General features: G+C 37.1%; 2 protein-coding genes across 5 annotated transcripts; both read left to right on the forward strand.

Annotated features, from left to right (window-relative positions):
* The first annotated feature begins 4,449 nt into the window (after positions 1–4,449).
* LOC145032361 (Ubiquitin-like superfamily protein) lies at positions 4,450–10,494 on the forward strand. 3 transcript variants are annotated; one of them, XM_078981151.1, is made up of 15 exons: positions 4,464–4,592; positions 5,011–5,286; positions 5,538–5,692; positions 5,778–5,895; positions 6,006–6,086; positions 7,718–7,860; positions 7,938–8,009; positions 8,118–8,285; positions 8,359–8,428; positions 8,499–8,665; positions 8,745–8,909; positions 9,017–9,224; positions 9,295–9,851; positions 9,931–10,005; positions 10,125–10,494. In XM_078981151.1, the coding sequence occupies exons 3-15, from the start codon at positions 5,561–5,563 to the stop codon at positions 10,131–10,133; spliced, it is 1,965 nt and encodes a 654-aa protein (XP_078837277.1). In that variant the 5' UTR covers positions 4,464–4,592; positions 5,011–5,286; positions 5,538–5,560; the 3' UTR covers positions 10,134–10,494. The 3 variants fall into 3 exon arrangements, with proteins under 3 accessions (XP_078837269.1, XP_078837277.1, XP_078837284.1); XM_078981158.1 differs by having other exon boundaries at positions 5,011–5,228; XM_078981143.1 differs by lacking the exon at positions 5,011–5,286 and having other exon boundaries at positions 4,450–4,592.
* A 3,925-nt stretch (positions 10,495–14,419) lies between these two features.
* LOC145032380 (uncharacterized) lies at positions 14,420–22,239 on the forward strand. Of its 2 annotated transcripts, XM_078981163.1 has the most exons (16): positions 14,420–14,713; positions 15,670–16,210; positions 16,313–16,401; positions 16,482–16,580; positions 16,811–17,432; positions 17,530–18,031; positions 18,174–19,648; positions 19,728–19,827; positions 19,926–20,046; positions 20,129–20,521; positions 20,605–20,700; positions 20,790–20,942; positions 21,023–21,199; positions 21,288–21,401; positions 21,481–21,663; positions 21,798–22,239. In XM_078981163.1, exons 1-16 carry the CDS (start codon positions 14,594–14,596, stop codon positions 21,975–21,977), a joined length of 4,965 nt encoding a protein of 1,654 aa, XP_078837289.1. In that variant the 5' UTR covers positions 14,420–14,593; the 3' UTR covers positions 21,978–22,239. The 2 variants fall into 2 exon arrangements, with proteins under 2 accessions (XP_078837289.1, XP_078837296.1); XM_078981170.1 differs by lacking the exons at positions 14,420–14,713; positions 15,670–16,210; positions 16,313–16,401 and having other exon boundaries at positions 16,770–17,432.
* Positions 22,240–22,477: the final 238 nt, after the last annotated feature.

Genomic DNA, 22,477 nt, shown 5'->3' on the forward strand with positions numbered 1-22,477 from the left:
TGTCTCTCGCAGTCAATGACTGCTCCAAACTTGCTCAACCAATCCATGCCCACGATAACGCAAACATCCCCCATAGCTATAGGGACCAAGTCTATAGGAAACTCGACCCCAAAAATCTCGAGCACGCATCCTCGAATCACCTCGGTGGCGTATACCGCTCTCTCATTTGCTATAGCACATCGCAGGGGACGACTCATCGCCTCCCGATCGATATCGATGTGCTGGCTAAAAGCCAACGAAACAAAGGACCGACTCGCACCCGAGTCGAATAATACCAAAGCAGGCACATGATTCACAAGAAAAGTACCTACGCATATAATAATATAAGCATAATATCTCAATATAAATGTAAATACATGAAAGAATACATACCGGCCACGACATCAGGCGCCGCGCGGACCTCCTCCGCAGTCAACTGGAAAGCTCTCCCACGAGCCTTCGGAGCCTCGGTCTTCGCTGGCCGAACCTCAGGAACCCTGGCAGCAGGCGAAGATCCCTGGCGAAGCTGGGGGCACTCGGCCTTTCGATGGCCAGTCTGGTTGCAATGGAAGCAAACCATGAATCCCTTAGGGCAATCCCTGGCAATGTGCCCCTCCTTGCCACACTTGTAGCAAGCACCCGATCGATATGCCCCCTCGTGACCCTTGCCGCACTTCCCACAAGTGCGGCTCTTCTGACCTCCGGATCTCAAATCAGCGGACTTGGTCCGCTTGGCTGCCGGCTGAGACTGAGCCGGCCGCCGATCCACTTGTTGAGACTCGGCCTCCACCCTGGCTTGGGTCTCCAACTTGATCTCACGCTTCCTGGCATTCGCCTGAAGCTCAGCAAAAGTCTGATATGACGAGTTCGATATGAACTCCCGGATATCTCTCCTCAGCACTCCCAAATACCGACTCATCCGAGCCTGCTTCGTGGACACCTGCTCGGGGCAGAACATCACCCTCTCATGAAACTTCCGCATGATCACCGTAACCGAATCATTATCCTGCTTGAGGGTCAAGAACTCCTGAACCAACCATTCCCTCTCCACCGGGGGAACATACTCGTCTTTGAACATATCAGTAAACCTCTCCCAAGTCACAGCTGAGACCTCTGCCAGAGTGAAGTTCGCCGTCACAAACTTCCACCAATCCTTTGCTCCCAGGCGGAGCTGGTTCAGGGCGAACCGAACCCTCAGATGCTCCGGACATGAACAAGTATATAAGCATCCCTCGATATCAGTAATCCATCTCATCGCAGCAATCGGATCCTGCGTCCCGTCAAACTCTGGTGGCTTCGTGTTGCTGAACTCCCGGAACAGCAACGAGTCACCTCCCTGTGGTCTGGCAGCGGCCACAGCTGCGGTAGCTGCAGTGGCGGCAGCCTCAGTCAACGCGGCGTACCGCTCATCAAATGTCTCCATCAGCGTAGTCTTAATAGACCCAAACATCTCCGGAATCTCGGCCCGGATCGCTGAAGCTACCTCCTCATGAATCATCTGACGAAGCTCCTCGTCAGTCACTCCACTCGTACCAGGTCTGTATCGTGGTCCAACCATGATGTCTCTCAAATACAACATAAAAATATCAGAGACTCTATCGGGCATAATCACACTCGATAACGCAGTCCTACTCAGTCTCCGATACTCAGGGATTCTTACTTGGGCTGCCCACTGACCCGGTGTCCTTGGTAGTACGGGCCCAATACTACCAATTACACCGCGTCGGTATTCACCCCAAGTCCTCCTCCCCAAACCCCGAATCCTGAGTACTCTATTCTTGTCATACACTAGTTACCCACTCGCTCTCGAGCACCTCATAGAAGCAGGTTTCCCTAGACTAAGGCATCACAAAATCAGGCCACTCTAGTCCTAATATGTATACCTAGTCTACTAGCATGCGTATCATATCATATCATATCTCATAACACATATTGTAAGAGTATTTTGGGGATTTTTACCGTTCGGGCGCTGGCTGACCGTACACACTCTTTCTTCTTTGGTTGTCTCAAAATCACTTATCAATTTTTTTTTTGATTTATTAATTAAAATTTTCTCAAATCCCCGGTTTGAGTTCAGTTACGCCCGAAGGTGTACCCAAATCCCTCAAACCAAGGCTCTGATACCAACTTGTAACGTCATAAAATTTCAACCAAAAATTTTCATTTTTACAATCATCAAAACATGAGTAATAAGTTTAGGTTCTAATGTAACAATTTAGTCACAACCGATTACATAACAAAAGATAACAAAATGGTTTCCCCGAGTGTGTGTACGGTCACGCTGGCGCCTTCCCACGGTCCTCGCTAGTACCCGAAACACATAACACAACAACTGTAAGCATAAAGCTTAGTGAGTTCCCCAAAATACAACCTACGCACGTACGCATTTCCAGGCCTTGACCTTCCGGTCCATGTGTCTCAGGGGACTTCCGTCCCGACTGGGTAAACCTTCCGGTCCTACCCACGTCAACCTTACAGTCCATATGACCACGCCTTCCGGCCCATATCATGTTGCCTTCCGGCCCAAATCAAACATATCATACATGGCACATATAACGAATAACTTAACACACATAAGGCATATATCTCATATCATATTCGACCTTCCGATCACACAGTCAAAACCCTGCCGGGTACAGTATAGTGAGAAGACTCACCTCGTATGCCTCGCTAAGTCGCTAATCGTGAATCCTGGAATCACTCGCGCTCAAACCCTCGAGCTGCAATCCCCCTATGATATTATAAATCTATAATTATTACTTGTACCACTAAGGTTGACCATCCATATCAAGTCAACACAGGTTGACTTGGTCAACAGTCTTAAGTCAATTTGGACCGGACTCGGCGAGTGCACACTAGTGACTCGGCGAGTCTACGCGTTTTAACCAACCCTCAAAGTTTTTCCCCTTTGACTCGTCGAGTATTCCCCCGACTCGACGAGTTCCTCCTGGGCCTGAATCACAGGGCCACCGCGACTCAACTCGCCGAGTCGAAGGTCAACTTGGCGAGTCCCATCCTGTCTCGGTCCTCCTGTCAAAACCTTTCCAACTCTCTGTGACTCACTGAGTCGCCCATAACTCGGTCGGGACTACACACAGGGTGGTCTCAAGGACAATCTTCAAGCGACTCGTCGAGTCTGTTCTTCAGACTCGGCGAGTCCATGCCATGCACCAGCTAAAACTGGCTTTTGCGGTTAGATCCGTTCCATACATACATAGATCTGGCCTTCCCAAGCTTATTTGTCACGTAAAGTCTCAGTCTTGGTTGCCATGCAATGCATACAAGGCTTATTTTGAAGAAACAACCACTAATATGGCAAGCTTAGCTTCTAACTCAAAAGAATGGACATAAAGCTTGTCATATGGGGTCTCCTGGACCTGCTAAGGTCTAGATCTAGGTTCCATATCTCCATGGGACCTCTCATACTTCCGATTCAAGCCAAGAAATGCAAGAAGAAACCCTAGATTTGGCACATCAACACAAAACACGAAGTTTGGCTCTGAAAATTACCTCAAGAAGACTCCCTTGATGAAATAGCAACAGATCTAAGCTCCCCAACTCTTCAAGCTTGATCCTCTCCCTCCTTTCCTTGCAATATCACACAAAATGATGAACAAATGGCCTCCAAACACACTCACAAGGGCTCACAAACGTATGGGGGCTCTTAGGGTTCAAGGTGGCCGCAAATGAGGGACATAAGGTCCTTTAAATAGGGCTTAGGACCGGGAAATTAGGGTTTCATTAAACAGCGCGGACTCGCCGAGTCCATCCCTTGGACTCGTCGAGTCCGAACGCGAACCCTCGCCCAAAACCGCATCCTGACTCGGCGAGTTCGACCCCCAACTCGCCGAGTCCCCTCACAGAATATCATAAATATGAGAATGAAGGTACCTGGGGATCCGGGCTGTTACATAAATCCTAAACTATCTTACCATCAAATTTGTCATAACTAATACCTTATTCACAGTCGATGCTCGTGGTTTTTCCCCAAAAAGGTTTCCACCCAACTCTATGTTCTTGGCGTTGGTGTTTTTATTGCTTATGGTTTCATCACTTTTATAGCAACCAACTATCCACACAAACTTTTAGCTTTGTTGAAGCTACAAAACTCAATTTCAAAAATAATAATACGAAAATGAGTATCGAGTGGAAATCTTTCTTTTGCAATCCTTGAGGCATGTTGGCATTAGTGGAAGGTGAGTCGCCGGTGGGAGTCCACGACATGAAGGTGTCGTTGATTAGGGTCAAAAGGTCATTTTTTTTAACTCCATTTTATTAAAAATTCAAAAGTAAAATAGTTATTTTATATAATTTTGATGGGCTTTCGCCTTTCACTTAAATCATTTCAAATGACCGATTTTCAGAATGAGTAGCATATGTTTGCATTTTCTTTATACAAATTGAATAAATTAATTTTAATTTTTAAATTCACGTGGTAATTACATGATGAACATACAATTTATACAATGTGAAAGTATTGAAGAGTGGTGATTACTGATTGCATATATAATTTACCGAGCGTCCACTCGGTGTCCAGCCCAGATCGCTAGGAATCTGACAGATAGAAGAAGAGAGGGCGCGGTTGAGCGGTGCTCTCTCCCAGCGAAGATCAGGTAACGAAATTCTGTCCTCCGATTCTTTCTTCATCATCAGTCGATGCTTTCGATGCCTTTAAACGCATGTCATATTTTTTTCTAGCATTTTAGGGTTTTAGAATCGGACGACTTTCTTGGCTTTCTTGTTTGTATTAACTACGAGTTTGAAAGTTTACTTCCTGCGATTTCCTTCTCTTAGTTCGTCCGTCAATTTAATCATGCAAAAGTTTTGTTTGCGTATCAAGATTAACGACTGGAATTTTGATGTTTTTGTAACGTGTAATTTGAGTTCAGACTGTTTTATCGGCTGGTTGATATAGAAATTTAATTGATTGAGTCATAGAGTGTGTGCCCTCTTCAAGTTTTCCTGCTGATGAAAAAACTCTGCAATAATCGGCAGTTATAAATTGTATAACATTTTCTTGATTCGTAACAGGGGTAGAGGAATGCTCGACTGTCAACAATACAGTGTTCTTTTTTTCATTTGCATATAGAAGATAGTCGGTGGTATTGTGTATGCAAATTGAACACGAATTAGTCTCCTTTGGCCAATGTAACATAAATATGCAGTCTTTTGAAGAGCATTAGATTATTCTGCATCTGGAATTTATTGTGTGGTTGGTTGCTGATGAACTCGACAGAGAATACTTAAGAGTATGGATGTGCATGTCAATTGATATGTTGGATGAATTGTGCAGATATTTGCCAATTGGTTAGCTGGATGAATTGTACATATATATTTTCCAATTGATTAGTTGCATAAATATGCTCAATTTTGATCTTCATGTACTTTTGAATCATTACTGCCTCTTTATGTCAGATTTAGGCTATGTAATCTAAAGTAAAATCTGAAACCATTTGTTATTTTTGAATTCATGCATGTCATGCTTTGGTTCTTGGTTTATGTACACATCACAATTATTCTCAATGATCCATATCATGACTGTATATCTATTATTACAGGCCTTGAGTGAGCAATTGAGACAATGGCAAGCAATCATGGTGGTAAGGATGTTATGGATTCCGGGAGCAGTGAGGGCAACACTTCTGAAGCCACCGTTGAAATAAAGATAAAGACTTTGGATTCTCAAACATACACTCTACGAGTAGACAAATGTGTAAACACTCTTTTCTTGCATTGTTTGTGTTTCTTCAAAGTTGCTATCTTTTTTGTGTTTTCTTCATTTGTATATGTTCTTATAGGTACCTGTTCCTGCACTAAAGGAACAGATTGCTTCTGTTACTGGTGTATTATCTGAACAGCAACGTTTAATCTGTCGTGGCAAAGTTCTGAAAGATGATCAGCTCCTTTCAGCTTATCGTATCCTTTTCCATATCTTACATTTTTTTATTTGCTTGAAAGGGTTTTCTTCTATTTTCATTATTGAATATTGATGGATGCTGAAGCTCCTTAATGAGTATGAATCATAGATGTGGAAGATGGTCACACATTACACCTGGTTGCTAGGCAGCCGATTAACCCATCTTTAGCAAGCTTTTCTGATCACACAGGTTTGCTGAGTTCTATACCTTTCTTATCTTTCTATTGAAGTACAGTTTGCATGAGAGGATACTCTGTTTTGTTTGCACAAATTTTACCTTAGATCATATCCCTATTCCCTCGTAAACTAGGTGAAGGTCTAATTCCTGAACCATGAATCTAGTATCAGGTACATGCCTTCTATGCTCATGCTGCTCTCTCTTTCTACTGTGCTATGAAACCCTAGTGTGTGACTATTGAAATTGACAAGAGTGCTTTACTGGGAACGAGTAGTGAGTACATTTGTATTTTGTAAATAATCTATATTGGTCAAATTTTGGTGATGCCTAGTGGTAGTCTATCAGAAAAGCTAAAGAATTTGTGCTCTTTTTGTTCTTGTTATTGTTAGAAGATTGGATTATGAATAGATTCAACAAATGAGTCACTATCAACTAAGTGGACCACTTCTGCAAAATCTGTAGGAGTCACCTACAATGTCTACTCTACACAACAGGATTGCAATCCAAGTATCCAACTGTGTGTTTTTCATTCAAACCCAAAATAATCACAGGATTTGTAAAACTTTATAAAGTGTTAAATAAATCACCTAACTCTGTTACACTTTCTAGTAGTCTTAAGGGTAGGAAATAAGTAGTTACAGTAGCTGTAATAAAGGAGTTAATGAGGGGTAATTTGGTCATTCTCATAGTCAGGTTGGTTTAAGTAAGTGTTTAAAGGAGGCTGTTAGTGATTTGGTATCTTTGAATGTAATCATTGAGTATTCACTTTGGGAGAGCCCTTGACCTCTCGAATGTCAAGAAAATCTTGTAATCGTGCGTTTTGATTCAATCATACAACAATTGGTCTATCAATTCTTGCAACTCTACCCTTAGTTTATACCACATTTTACTTTGCTACTAAAATGCAAACCCATGATATCCTAACATTTTCTTTTTGAAACCCTGATGCTTCACCGACATTTCCGTATATCTTTCATACAAATATTTCTGAAAATATGTTATATTGGTTATTTTGTGCACTTAAGCCAACAATTATCACCGTAAATAATCTGGTTTTAACATCCAAATAACCCAGCATTAAAATTAAATCCTTAAAATTAAGTTTCTACACATTTGATATACGAATACTACTTATTTAACACATAATTGAGATGAATTTTAAACTAGGGAGTTGAGACTTGGGAATGTGTTGGTGAAGAGAAAATCTCTTCTTACTTATCACCACTTTAGTAGCGGAGCATTAAAGATATACGTAACAAATTAATGTTGAATATTTTATTACCTATTTTTCCAACAGTAGCCGTGTGGAAACTCTGTATATGATAGAAAGCTGTGAGCTTGATAGTTTCTTGATGATCATTCTTTTTGTGAGTTTACATCTTGTTGTGTGCTTCTACATGCATCATCTGGTTAAATGAAGATCATCCCCTACTGATTGCTCTAAATATTTTTCATATTCAAACAAATTCCATTTGGATAGGAAGAAAAAAGTAGTAGTACTTTCTAATTGTTCAGCAACTTTTTATGCCAAAAGATGTCATGCCACTATCAACTAGGTGTATGACATAAAAAAGCTAATTGCTCCTAAGATTTTTTTTCTTCTAGATATGATGTTGATCCCAGTGTACTCTCTGTATTTACAGCTAGTGATCCAGCATCAAATAGCAGGCAGTCAATGGGCAACCAACATCAACATCAACATGGTCATGGGCATGGGCCTAGTGTAGTGGTGGGAACATTCAACATATCCGATCAAGGTGATGGTGGAATTCCAGATTTTAGTCGGGTAAGACACCAAAGAATGCAACAATTTATAAATCATTACAATAAACAGGCTTAGCTGATGTAATCCTTTCATGGTAGATTGTTTCTGCTGTTCTTGGTTCCTTTGGAATAGCCAATGCCGGAAGCGGTGGTGAAGCAGTAGATCTGCAAGTAAGTGGCCACCCACATTTATAATTTTAACCCTATAGTAAGATTATAATTAGTTTTTTTATTAACATTAATGAATAATATTATTCTGTGCAACTCCAACTCCAACAGCAACACATCTCTGAAAGGCTTTCACGGATACCTGGTCTTAACGAAATAAGAAGTTCCAACGGACAACAACAACAACCACAAGCACAACCACCTGAAGATGGTTCCGGAAGGGGTGGTGCTACCTTCACACTTCCAAGTGATGTTTCCATGGAATCTCTGCAGCTCCCTGTAAGTAGAAAGAATGCTTTTTGATTTTATGGTTTTGCAAGTTGATTGATTACATCGTACATGGGTGAGACAGGTTATTCCTGATTCATTGAGTACACTGTCCCAGTATCTAAGGCGTTTGAGGCAAGAATTTAGCGACAATGGTGGGTGTATTTTGTGATGAAGTGAATCCGTAAGAGACAATTGATTTGATTCTGAATTTGGTGTTGGCAGTTAGAATCCAGGGGAACAATAATAGAGGAGAGTCAAATGGTACAAGGACACCACCACATTTAGGTGCAGGTGTTGGTCAGGGAGGGTTACCAACACCAGCCGCCCTGGGAGAAGTGACACAGTCTGCAAGACAGTTGCTGATTGAAGAAGCTGGAGAATGCTTGATGGTATCTTATTCTTATCTACTCAACTAAACTTTCTAAATTTAACTCTATCTAGGTTATGTTGATGATTTGTGTTTTGCAGCAATTGACAAGACAATTAGGGGATCAGAACAATGTGAGTGATCCTGTGACACGGTTAAGGATGCAGTCAAATGCTTTGAGGTCAGGTGCTCTGTTGCAGAATATGGGTGCTTTTCTGTTGGAGCTTGGGCGAACGACAATGACACTGCGATTGGGACAGTCACCCGTGGGTGTTCACAACTTTTTACTATGTTTCCAAGTTTCTTATATTAATTGATTAACAACGTACATACAAAAAACTAAAAATAAAAAAATATTACCTTGTTGTTGTAGAGTGATGCAGTGGTGAATGCTGGACCTGCTGTTTTCATATCAACATCTGGACCAAATCCAATCATGGTGCAGCCTCTACCTTTTCAACCTGGGACGAGTTTTGGAACACCTCCACCTCCACCTGTAGTAGTGACAGGGTCAGCCTCTGGCACTAGTAGTTTTGGTTCTGCTTTACGTCCAAGGAATATTGATATCAGAATACGTACAGGTATGTATTACTTACACTATTCTCATATTCTGATTTTAATCCGTTTACTTCTTGTATGCCCTTTCTTTAGGTTCAGTGATGAGGGAAACAAATGGTGGTGGAGCTGATGCTGGAGTAACAAATCAGGAAAATGCCCTTAGGCAAAGCAGGGGATCGGAGGTGCGGGTAGTCCCCATTAGGATTTCAGTGCCACCTTCTGAATCTTCCCGAAGCTCTATGGGCGTGCTATTGCCAGTGCTAGCAAGAGCTCAAAATGTTGTTGATTCTGGAAATGGCAACAGTGGTTATGCTGCTGAAAACATAGATTCTACTACTACTACTACTACAGAGGTTCCAAGTGGACTTGATCAACTGTTGAGAAATTTGTTTCCTGGTGAACAGCACAACCATGGTAACAGCTTCATCTTTCAGGGTCAGGGTCAGGTTCAGGGTCAGGGTGAGGGTGGTGTCAGTGTTGTTGAATCTGTTCAGACAGCCCAGGAAGAAGCAGCATCAACAGTGGCCACTGATGAAGGAACTTTTTTGTCCAATTTGTTGCACCAGATTATGCCTATTGTCTCTCAGCATTTAAATGGTACTAGTACTACCAATGCTATGGAAGATACACCTGCACAACCTTCTTCAACTGTAAGTGCTTTGTTTTGCTTTGCTTTGCTTTGTTTTTTGGACTGAATGTGAGTGAGTAAATGACCATTTTACCCTTTAGGTTGAGGAGAACCAAGATAGAGGAGGTGCATCTTCACGGCAAGCGGATGATCCTCCATCCTCAAAAAGGCAAAAGGTAGGTACTCTCTCATCTTTTTTTTTTTTTTTTTACTTTATAAACTACTTATATATTATTATTCATGAATCATCATGACATGTGAGTGAGTATATATGATGTGTTGGAAATTGATGCAGACAGAGTAAGGTGAAGCATGAGAGAACATATAAAAATGGGGGAGAGATATCAAGTCAAGTGATCTGAAGCCGGTTTGGGTTTTAGATGGATGCAGCTCATACGCATGCAATGCAGGCATGCAGCTGCCATGGATGAGAATCCAAGTACAATGCATATAAATATATATGTGCTTCTTTTTATTTTCATCATCATTAATCTTTTTGTTTGTCTGCTCTTTCTAAGTGTTAAGTAAACAAATTGCATAGCAAAACGTTGTTGAGTTTGAATATCGCCTATTCCTTCTTATAGTATATGTTCAAACAAATTTTATTCTGCTAGGCTTCCTGGTAACAGCATTTTGAAAGCATTTCCAAACGTTTATCTTATTTATTTATTTATTTTAATAGGAATAGGTGGCATATTTCATATAATAATCAAAGAGATAATGGAATTGTGAATTAAGGAAGAATGAAGAAAATATTATTTGGTTGCCATAAAGAATGGAATAGAGCATTTCTTACGAAATGCAAATTCTGGGTTCATTTTCGTTCTGTGGGGAGATGTTTTTTTTTTTCATTACATCCGGGAATGGAATGATATATATTTATAATCATAAGTTATTTTAATTCATATAGTTTACGATAGTATTGATCTTTTACTTCAATTATTGTTTTTTTTTTTTTTTTTAAAATAAATTTTTTTTATTTGTAATTAAATTTCAAGATTTCATTACATCTAAGGTTTTATTTTATAAATTTTTTAGATTAGATCATATATAATTCTTTTTAAACTACTCGTAAAGCATATAACATGTATTTTGAGCCAAATAAAATATGTTTACATACAATTTATTTATCTATGTATCTTTCTTTAATTAAAGTTTATTATAATAAAATAATATAATTTTTTTTCATTTATTTATCAATTTTACACTACTTAGATTTATATTTGATAAAAACAAAATATCAATTTAGATTTATATTTGAGTCAAATATTCAAACCCGGTCATGGATATAAGATGGAATTGGGCGTTAGTTTAGGAGTAGATCATATATTTATATTTGCTAGTTCAAAAAAATAAAATTAAATAAATAACATACTTTAGTGGCTTATTTTATTTTTTCGAGTCAACCAAATATTACAATGAAATGTAATGATTCATTTCATTACCTTGCTTATTTCATTATGTTTGTTCATTTCATTATTTTATCGTTCAATTCCACCATATTAATCATATTCTTAAAGAATTTACCAAATATATTTTATCTTTTTAGTTAATGCTTTGCTCTAATGATCTAAGTCTCCTATAATAAATGAAGTTTTTTTGCCACATATCTTCTTCTCATTCATTTGGACACATGACATTTTCTAAAATTTTTAAAATTTCTATTTTCCACTTGTCATTTTATTAAATTTTTTATTTTATTAAATTAAAATTCCACATTTAATGTGTAAGGTAATATATATGTAAAGTATTTATTAGAAACAGTTTATATATGTAATGTATTTAATACATTAAAGTCTCATTAATTTTAATAATTCAAATTTTTTTCATTTTTCTTATAAATTCAAAATTTTAAATTGTTAAAATTTTATATTTGTTTTTTTTTAATTAAACTCATGTAATACATGGGTCTCACACCTAGTTTAGTATAATTTACTTTACTCAATCATCTTATCTTAGTATTGTAATACATTTATATATTTAGTCTGCATATGTTTACCTTCACTTTTAAATTTAAATGCAAGGAATGAGCTTCTTGGGGTTGTTTTCCCTCTCTTATTTTTTTGGTTAGAAATATAAATAACTATTAAATTTTATAAATATTAAGCATAAATATAGAAAATTTGATCAGGGGCACTCCTCCCTTTCCAAATTAATAGTTCAAGCTTCGTCACTGTTTACATGTATTATCTATTATGTATAATATTTAATTAAAAAACAAATTAGGTTCAACACTTGTTATTGTCATGATTAAATATAAATAAGATATGCTACCTTTCAGTTATTGTCAAGATTAAATATAAATAAGATATGCTACCTTTCAAAGTTATCATTTGTTATGAATCTCTTGTAAAATATTTTAAACTTTTAGAATAATATTTTTAATATTTAATATACTATGTTTAATAATCAAAAATTGGCAAGTGCATAAATGAAAGTTAAAAGCAATATTGTTAAGATCCGAGTCTTAATATTAGAATCACATGATCTCAAAACCCAAACATCCAATTTCAATTTTGATCTCAATGAGATCGATCTTGAAGTAAGATCTACCGTAGATCTTAGAACTCAAGATCCTAGGAATTTATTATGATTGGATCCCACCATGTAACTTTGATACAATAATGTGTCTTAAACCTTAAAACCTAAAAATCATATAAAAAAAGAAAATGTAGAGCACGAAGCCAAGAAAAGAATCTTAGTCATGAGAAAAATGACGGGCAAAATGTATTTCTCGGAAATTAACATAGAAATCATATTTGAGAATTCAAAATAGAACATCACACGAAGTGTTTTATCCGATTTTTCTGAGAATTCAAATTTTACATGATAATATGCCATTTCCGAAAATATTAGGATTTTTCTGATAATTTTCCAATATAAAAAGCAAAATGTATTACTTGGAACGTATCATGTATTATATTTAGAGAATGATTGAACCACATGTTAATAGTAAGAACTTTTTTCATATGTTTTCCTTTGCAACTATAGTATCTAAATGGATGGTGATTTGTTATTATTGTCTCAAATTCATCAAAAGAGCTATAATATATCAATTTCATAGGTTATTGCTCCTTTACATCATGATTTTATGACCAATGACCTCAAAAGTGTTTTATCCGATTTATATTTTACTTTCATTGTATGTAATTTAGAGATTTCAGAAAAAAAATACAATTTAACTTTAGAAGATTTATACGACACCGATGCATAATTTGTTACGCTGGATTAGATTATATATTCACATTTAATTTATGTTCAAGAAAAATATGATTTGAACTTTAGAAACAATTGTTTGTACACGAGTTAGGCATTTCCAAATTTAATTTTGATATCATGTTTTTTTTTATTCAAATACAAAGTTCTTTTTAAAGTTCAAATCAAACAAGTTTTGATTTGATTCTTGTTATTATTTTATTTTTTTCAAGCATCTTATTAGACTTTTAATATAAGCATCGCTTTTAAAAATAATCAAATAAGTTTAGGGTGTCACATTATTGTATTAAAGTTTGATTTTTTTTACTTTCTTTTACTACAAAAATAAACTATATTTTTATTTTCTATTTTCATTTGTAGTATCCATTGTTTGGCATATCACTAAGAAATCTATATATTAGTTTGTAACTAATGTTTTCTCTGTTATTTTTTAAAACAATTAAATAATAATTATATTGACATTTCCAACAAAAACTCAATTTATAACATAAAGACAGGCAAGTCGACAACCGTGTCATATGTTTGTATGGCCTTAACCAGCACATCAAGTTTTATATTATTATTCCTAAACGTAAGAATTTATACCCCGTACTTGTGGTTTATTTTTTTAAATATTGATTATGACATTTACCTTTTCTAGACAAAGTATTTTATTTTAGCCAACCCCTTTATTTTATACGAACTTTATGTTTTTCAACCATTAAACATAATATCACATTTTTTTTCCTTCTTAACAACGCCATCCATGTTAATCATTTTACAATCATGTTTCTTGACTTTAAGCAAACTTAATCATGTTTCGTGACTTTAACCAAACTTGTGTCATGCTTAATAGTATATTGAGACATTATATACAATAGATTGTTTGGAGTTATGCTTAATTTGTTGACTATAACCAAACTTGTCTCAGCCTCTTATTTTTATTTAATCCGATAAAAAGCATATTAGAGATTGTAAAATAAATCATATGTTTCTAATTATGATATCAAAGAGTCTGAATTTGATCAACTTTTTACCAAACCCAATAAAAATAACCCTAACATTGCTAATAAATAAAAATGTTCTAAGAAGATTCATGTGATCTGTTTTATTTTTATGTAAGTTATAACTTTAGTCGTTGCTATAAAAACACGTAACCAAACCATTTTGACGTTAAATAGTCAAAATTGCAGAAAGTCAAAAACTTTTGTAATCAATCGACCACTGGAGCCCACCTGTGTTCCGTGCTACAGTTGATCCCACACATTATCAGTCCTAGCTGTTGTTCACAATCAACGGCTAGAAACCATCTGATGATAAATCAACGGTGGATATTGCTACGTAGTATTATATGGGTCAAGGGACCGGTCTTAGGTCAGCCCCTCTTCTCGAACTCCTACCAACACTTGTCTTCTTCCCCCTTTTTTTCATCATTTCACACACACACTCGCCATTGCTACTGTGTGTGAACAGAAAAGCGCCTGCTATGGAATTTCTTCATGCTTTAAATGTTGGCTAGTGTACAATTATCGTCTCCGATGATTTGAGCTGGTTTGGAGCTACTACAGAATGGATAATCTGTGGCAGCCGACCAAATGTGGTTCGACGTGCCAGTCATCGGCGGACCCCGCTGTGGTGGCTCCGTCTCCGGTCTCTCAAGTTCAGTCACATGATTCTTCTAGGAATTCGGTAATCTAAGTCACCTTTACTATTTTTTTCCTTATGTGTTTTTAGAGTTGCTGACGATCATGGTCGCTTGTTTTTATGTGGTACTTTTAACGACTGAAAGTTGCATATGTCGTACAGCTCGTGTGCCACATTTAATTTTCTGATTGTCAATTCCATTGTTCAAAGCGAAGTTTGTCATAATTCTGCACGATTTCCTTTTCCTATATCTTCTCCATAATTTTCCCCAAAATCTCGTTTACTTATGCTAAAGCGAATTTGTGTAGTTTGTTCTTCCTTTGTTATGCACATAAATCAACAAATTTCAGAAATTTACTTAAACACCGCCTTTACAAGGACTAGTGACAAAGTGAACTGAGAGTCTGAGATCTTGTAAACTATCTACACCATGAAACGACATGATTCTACTTGTTTATACCATTTCCAATTTCTTAATTTAATGGGTTTCGTCAACTGATAAATGCTTTTTTGGACTCCCAACTTAAGTAGCAAGACTTATTGAACTTAAAAGTGTTTTGTTGTTTACAGTTTGATCAGAAGGGTCATTTGTAATGAATTTGAGATGGAGAGGAGAATATTTTCTAGGGCATACAGTTGTATCTGAACAGACTATTTTGATATATTGAGGCTATATTCTGTACAGTAGACACTAGACAATGCATGAACATTTACATGAATGTGGTGTAGCATAAGACTTGGTCATATTTTGAAGCAAGGGTGTTCACATAAAAAAGATACAGCTTGTACGAATGATGTAACATGATCTGTACTGTATGCTACTATACAACAAAAGCTACAATCTTTTCCTGTCAAACATAGTACTTTTTATATGTAAATTTATTGAAATATAACATAAACAATTTTAAAACTGTTACTATCTGTTATGAAGTCTAATGTAGATGGCCAGTAACCAGTTTCATGTTGACATACAAGCTTGAATAACTTCATATTTGATGTAGATGATGAATCCAAATCATTACTATTATCCACATGTTGTTCAAGAACCATGTTCATCAACCCGTAAAATGATGGCTGATCCCTTGTTCCAAGCTACCAATATCAATTTATACAACTCAAGCATCTCAGTGATGGGCTCTTCATTTTTTACCCTCCTTTCTGGACCACCTGCATCTTTCTCCAAATATGATTCTCAACATGTATTGAGCTCAAAGCCATCCAATACATCAAGTAAAGTTCAAGTCCACAATAACAGCTCTATTGTGGGTCCCACAGAATGTGAACCTTCATTTGATAACCGCTACCTGAAGTCCAAAGTTGATGCCTCTCCAGTTGTTCCAGTCAGAACTTTGGCAAGTGATGGTGGAAACACTGCTTGTTTGCATGATATTGTGCAGGTTAGAAAAGCAAGTGATCCAAGCTTAGAACCTGCAAAGGCAGCCAATTATCACACATCTCATGGCATTGAACAATTGAATGGCTTTTCTTCTCTGAAAGCTCCACCAACTTGTGGTTTACCACGTGTGTTTTGTCTGTATGCAAGTGAGTGTTCTGTGTTCATGCCATTATTGCTGCTTGAATAGTGGACAGTTGTTGTAGGATGTGGTGATAAAGCTCTAACCTTGGGTTTTTACGTATTGAAAGGTGGTGATCTGTTTCTCAGTAGTAGTGGACTCCTAGGAGTTGTTTGCTCATGCCATGGCATTCGTATGTCAATCTCCAAGTTTTCAGAGGTAATGTATGAGGATTTTTTTTGTGGATTCCTCTTTGAATCATATAAAGATGAAAACTTTATGATTGCATCTGACTGCAGCATTCAGGTTTGCAAGATGTTAATCCTGGAGATGCTGTCCATACAGACAGTGGTGAGACCATAGCTCAGTGGCGAAAGGTCTACTTCAGTAAATTTGGGGTAAGCTGTCCTCAGAATTCTATCTGTGCTATGTGATCTGGCTGGCTGTTTCCTTTGAAATTTTATACGATCCTTCATTTTTTCATATTTGTAGCATTGAATACTTGATTTGCATGCGTGTATTGGTGTAAATTTTTACTTCTATTGCTATCATTAAACATTGTATTTGTTATTGGCATGTTATTGAAGCACCAAGAACTCTGGTTGGTGATGTTTTTATGGTGCTTTAGATTAGGATACCTGAAGACCCCCATGGATGGCACTGGCCTCAAGGATTCTCTGCAACTCCTGATTTGGTAAAGAAGAGTGAGAGGGCACCCAACATGTCAAGAACTTGTGATCTCTCCAAATCACCTAGACCATTTAACAACATGGTATTCCCAGATAAACATCATTCAAGCCAGAATTTGGTTAATGAGATACTATGTCATGAAGCTCAGAGGGACACCCATGATAATCATGATGGCTTCACCAAAACATCTCAGAGCAATGTACAGAGTGGGGCAGCTAACAAGATTATGGAGCAGCTTGTGTCTGGTTGTTTGTCAATGTCAAAGTTTGCAGGTGGACTAGATAATGCATTTCAGTCTAGTCCAACATACATTGATCCAATCTATAAGACCAAAAATTCATTCACCTCCCAAAATAAAAGAAGCCTTGGTAAAGATTCTGATAAATTCAACAGTTTAGGAGATGTGGATAAACCTGTAAAAGCTACAGTTTCTTCAAATATTGAGTTGAGACTAGGACAGCCATCTCAACAATCAAATGCACCTGGTTTTCATGCTTCCCGTGTTAGCAGAGTTAGCCATCCCTTGGAGCTAGTTTCCTCTCAGCCGAAGCTTTATAATGGTGTGTTTTGTTTAAACTTATTTCCTATTTTGCCCTGCTGTTCTATTTTATGTAGTACTATGAACAATACTTTTTTTTTATATATATTGTGTGGCAGGGAGTAACAGAATTACTGAAGAAAGCAAGCAAGTTGTTGATTGTGCTGCTCAAGCAGCTAAATCCAGTTTAACTGAAGGACAAAATCGGATGAAGTTTTCGAATCTCGGGTTTGGAGCCTTTAGCACAAGAATGAGTCTTCAACCTGAGCAAGAGGCTACTAGAGTAATGAATCCACATACACCTTTATCGAGGCAAAAAAGTTTGAAATATATGAACCATGGTGATGTTTCATCTTCCTATGGATTTGGGAAGGACCAAATTGTACCAGGTATGAGTTCAATGACTCTTCCCTCAAAATTAACTGGAAGAGATGGATACAAACAAGCAAGTAAATATAATGTTCCTGAACATGCAATGAAATCTGTTCATTATGGAACTACTTCATGGACTGCTGACAAATCAGCTGTGATTTCATCATTTCAAATAAGAGACAGAGACACTGGAGTGCATAATAGCAACCACCTTTGCAATCCTGATCAAACTGGGCCTTCACTCCCAAGGTACTTACTTGACTACAGACTTATCAAGAAAACAATTCAATATCTATCATTTCCTTTGTGTTTCTTCTTTGGTTGAATTTGTAGCTCTTTATTTCTTTTACCTTTCTGCAATCATCATTTTTATGAAATGAAATGATTTCAGGATTGGTATAAGTGAAAATATCCGTTCATCATCTGGGCATGGAAACTGCTGTCAGGGTACACCATGTGCATATGTTCCAGACAAGTGCAGCTGTTGCATACAAAGAAACACCATGATCGAAAATTCCAATCTTCAACTTCAAGGAAGAAATTCTGTCAGTGCTTTTGGAGAACCATCACAAATCGGAACTTCTAACTTAAACCCTTCAGGTAAAATTGGGGAAACGATGAAGCCAAACTTAAAGAAAGTTGAATTTAATGCTTTTCAATGGAAAGATGTTCCAAGCAAAATGTCAGGAAGGTGCCATGTGCCATGTAAAGACCAAAAAGCCAAGTTTTTAGAGGACACGATTGAGGTCAATGACCAAACTTCTGGTGTAGCTGATCAACCTGTTCAGAAGGGTGATTGCATGAAGGAGCAGGTTATGTCTAATATATCATCCAAATGTTCTACCCCTGCGCTTACACAAGCATCCGTGAAAATCAGCAATGGAGATTCATGTACTGATGATGCACACAACACTGGTTGTGCAAAGAACTTTGCTGTAGATGAAGGTTCAGGGATTCAGAAGAGCTCTGATGATGATGATGATGATGATGATGATGCACTTGACAGTGGTGGCAACACTGGTTTTGATGATTCTGCTTGTAAAATCAGTTTGAAAAATGGAACTCGTAGTCTCATTGATGAGCTTAGGGTCATAGACTCTTTAAGAGTGAAGAAAGTACATAATGGCCTCTCTATGCATGAAAACACCAGTTCAATGAAAACATTTGAGAAAGATTTTGAAGCTGGAAAGAGAAAAAGAGAAACGAAATTCAAAATTCTTGGCACATCATTTCCTGCTTCACCTGTTTCTTCACTTTCTACTGGAAGTTCTGGGCAGTCCTCCCAATCTCTGGAAGATGTACATAAAAGTACAGAGGAGCTTCTTTCATGTAAGAAGTCAAAAAGGATTTATGATGATTGCCTTGAAATTCGTGAAGGAAAGAAGACAAGGTTGGATTTTGATTTTTCAAAAAGAAAGCCTTGTAAAAGAATTATCAGGCCAGTAGTATGTGGGAGGTATGGTCTTATCTCAAATGGTGATACATCTAAACCAGCTAAGATTTTTTCTCTTGGAAAGATTCTTAAAACTTCCAAAAGATGCAACCACACTCCTGGAAACAAAATTATAAAGAAATCACCAGAAAAGGTGTTGAAGAAATCTAGAATTAGAGAAGGCAATAGGCGATCAGGGAGAATTTCTAGTTTCAAGGAGGATAAATACAACATAGGTCAAGGAGCTGCAGTAGTCAGTGATGAAGATTCTATGGAAACCTCAAAAGACACTGATACATCATACATATTGAAGAAAGAAAAGGAGGGTAGAAATGAAAGAAGCCATGGTATTCCAGATAATGATTTGGGCACCAAAACAAGGAGGAAAGTTAAGGAGGTTCGCAAACGCAGCATATATGAGTTAATTACAAATGGTATATGTAATTTATTTTTATCTAAAGTCATATTATCTTTACCAAATATAAACTTATTATTATGCTCTCTAATCATCAGGAAAGGATGCTACAATCTCAAAGGACATAGCTTCTGTACCTCAAGATAACTTGAAGTGTGACAACAGTAATAATCTCCCTGGAGTAGACAATATGTACAGGTAATTATATCTTTATATTTCGATGTTGAGTGTTTGATGAATGAGTAATAGTATTAGTGTTTATGGAGTATGTAACAAGATTATTGCTTTTGGTTTAGATCCCATGAGGAGCCAACACACAAGTCAACTCCAGATGTGGATAAATTCTGCAACGTTTGTGGAGGCCTAAACAATGATGAAATCAATAGCTTGTTGGAGTGCAACCGATGCTTGATTAAAGTACTTATATCTTACCTTGATAAGTTAATAAAAAAATATTACTTTTCAAGATTTTGAGAGGTAATTATATGGTATTTTGCAGGTGCATCAGGCTTGTTATGGGGTTTCAAAAGTTCCCAAAAGTTATTGGTGTTGCAGACCATGCAGGGAGAATGTCAGTAACATGGTTTGTGTTCTATGTGGTTATGAAGGTGGAGTCATGACTCGAGCTATCCATACCACCAACATTGTGAGAACTCTTCTGAATGCATGGAATGTCAATTTCAATGTGATTCCAGAATCTCAGAAAAAACCAATTATGCCCTCCTCAATGCTACTGAATAGTGTAACAGCAGGGGTTTTTGACTCTTCTGTTAAGCAATGGGTACATATGGTTTGTGGACTTTGGACACCTGGCACACGATGCCCAAATGTTGACACCATGAGCACTTTTGATGTATCTGGTGCTTCCCATCCCCAAGGAAATGACAATGTGGTAATTAAAAAATATATATATTATTTTGATAAAACTATTTTCGTATACATCTGAATGAAATACGATGTGTATTTTACTTCCAGGTTTGTTCAATGTGTAAACGTGGTGGTGGCTGTTGCATAAGGTGCAGAGTTGTTGACTGTGTGGTTGACTTCCATCCCTGGTGTGCCCATCACAAGGTGAGATCTAAAATTTGAACCTCATTTATATATATAGTAAATTAGTCATGTTGTGCGAATATAATTGATTGTTTTATTTTTGGAAATAGGGTTTACTGCAAAGTGAGGTTGAAGGAGCGGATAATGAGAAGGTTGGTTTCTATGGGAGATGTGAAGTTCATGCAGCAAACAACTACAATACAAATTCTGAGAGCATAGAGGTTGTGAGAGGTGATGGAAATGAAACATGTGCTCGAACTGAGGTGGGTGAAAGTAGAATGGTATAATGAATAATGAATGATGATGTAAATTGAAATGGTTATGGTTTGTTGATCTGGATTAGGGTTATAAAGGACGAAAACGAGAAGGGTTTAGGCATGATAGTAAAGAGAAGGCTAGATGTGTGGTTGGGCAGGAACAGGTAGACGCATGGAATCATATGAATCAACAGCTTTCATTAAAAAAACGGATTCAAACAGCAACACAAGCAGTTCAAGAGGTTGTAGAGTCTGATCCCCGGGTATGTTGCTTTCATTAAATCATTAATAGCATTTAAAAATTTATACATATTACATAGTGTGTGTTTATTATTGTTATGGGCATGGCAGAAAGAATATGGTCGATATAAACAGTCAAAGGGTTGGAAGCATTTGGTTGTATACAAATCTGGCATCCATGCTCTTGGTCTTTACACATCAATGTTCATTTCACAGAGCGAAATGGTATGAATGATTTATAATCATTAAAGAGTTACTAATATTACAAAACACATTTGGATTTATTTTATATCTGAATGAATAGGTTGTTGAGTATGTTGGTGAGATAGTGGGGCTACGTGTGGCTGACAGAAGAGAAAGCGAGTATGAATCGGGAAAACAGCTGCAATATAAAAGTGCTTGCTACTTTTTCAGGATTGATAAAGAACATATAATCGATGCAACCCGTAAAGGGGGGATTGCCCGCTTTGTAAACCATTCATGCCAGGTATAAATATAAAAATATAATTGGGTGGATATCATATTATAAAGTAGAATGCTGTAATAGAAAGAAATGAAAGTAGGATGTTATAACTTATAATAAACAGATAAATATGATGGTGTGTGTGTGTGTGTGTGCAGCCAAACTGTGTGGCGAAAGTGATAACGGTGCGGGGTGAAAAGAAGGTAGTGTTCTTTGCAGAGAGGGATATATATCCAGGAGAAGAGATAACATATGATTATCATTTTAACAATGAAGATGAAGCTAAAAAGATTTTGTGCTCCTGCAATTCAAATAACTGCAAGCGTTATCTCAACTAAAAGGAATATTATATTATTTTTATTGTTGTGCCATTTGTACAAATTTCTCATTCTTGTGCTGGGCCCCAGTCAAATGTAGTCTGTGTATGTGTCTACATGTACAGTTTTTGGTGGCTGCTCTTTTGTTGTTACATTTGTAGTAGGATTGACAACCTTTGAGGATGTTCATGTTGTACTTGTAGGAAAGAGAAAACCAGAATCTCTTTTTCATTTATGTATATAACCAATGCCTGCAATGTACCTTGCTGTTTTTTGGTCTGAATTTCAAATCGTTTCATGTTATTGCAATTTTTATCCTATATTACTTCAGTTTCAGTCCAATACATAATACACCCTATCATGTGATTTGTTGCCCTATACAAACCAATGCACAGCTTATTTGTGTTGTCATGGTGAAAGAGTTTATTTGGATATTTCCCCATTAGTTGATAACCACGAAGGAAGTGTTTGTAAACTGGAATAGTCTCTTTACATGTTTTTCAATTGCAACTTCATTCCTA

This window comes from Lactuca saligna, chromosome 1 (assembly GCF_052625555.1).
Source record: "Lactuca saligna cultivar CGN05327 chromosome 1, ASM5262555v1, whole genome shotgun sequence".
In the NCBI taxonomy this organism is placed as follows: domain Eukaryota; kingdom Viridiplantae; phylum Streptophyta; class Magnoliopsida; order Asterales; family Asteraceae; genus Lactuca; species Lactuca saligna.

Excerpts from the sequence above, each read along its gene's own strand:
- LOC145032361 (XM_078981143.1), top strand. The coding sequence starts at position 5,561 with ATGGCAAGCAATCATGGTGGTAAGGATGTTATGGATTCCGGGAGCAGT. Across the intron at positions 8,010-8,117 it reads GTGAAGCAGTAGATCTGCAA|CAACACATCTCTGAAAGGCT; the intron begins GTAAGTGGCCAC and ends CAACTCCAACAG. Across the intron at positions 9,225-9,294 it reads TGATATCAGAATACGTACAG|GTTCAGTGATGAGGGAAACA; the intron begins GTATGTATTACT and ends CCCTTTCTTTAG.
- LOC145032380 (XM_078981163.1), top strand. The coding sequence starts at position 14,594 with ATGGATAATCTGTGGCAGCCGACCAAATGTGGTTCGACGTGCCAGTCA. Across the intron at positions 20,701-20,789 it reads CCTGGTGTGCCCATCACAAG|GGTTTACTGCAAAGTGAGGT; the intron begins GTGAGATCTAAA and ends TTTTGGAAATAG. Across the intron at positions 20,943-21,022 it reads AAACATGTGCTCGAACTGAG|GGTTATAAAGGACGAAAACG; the intron begins GTGGGTGAAAGT and ends GATCTGGATTAG.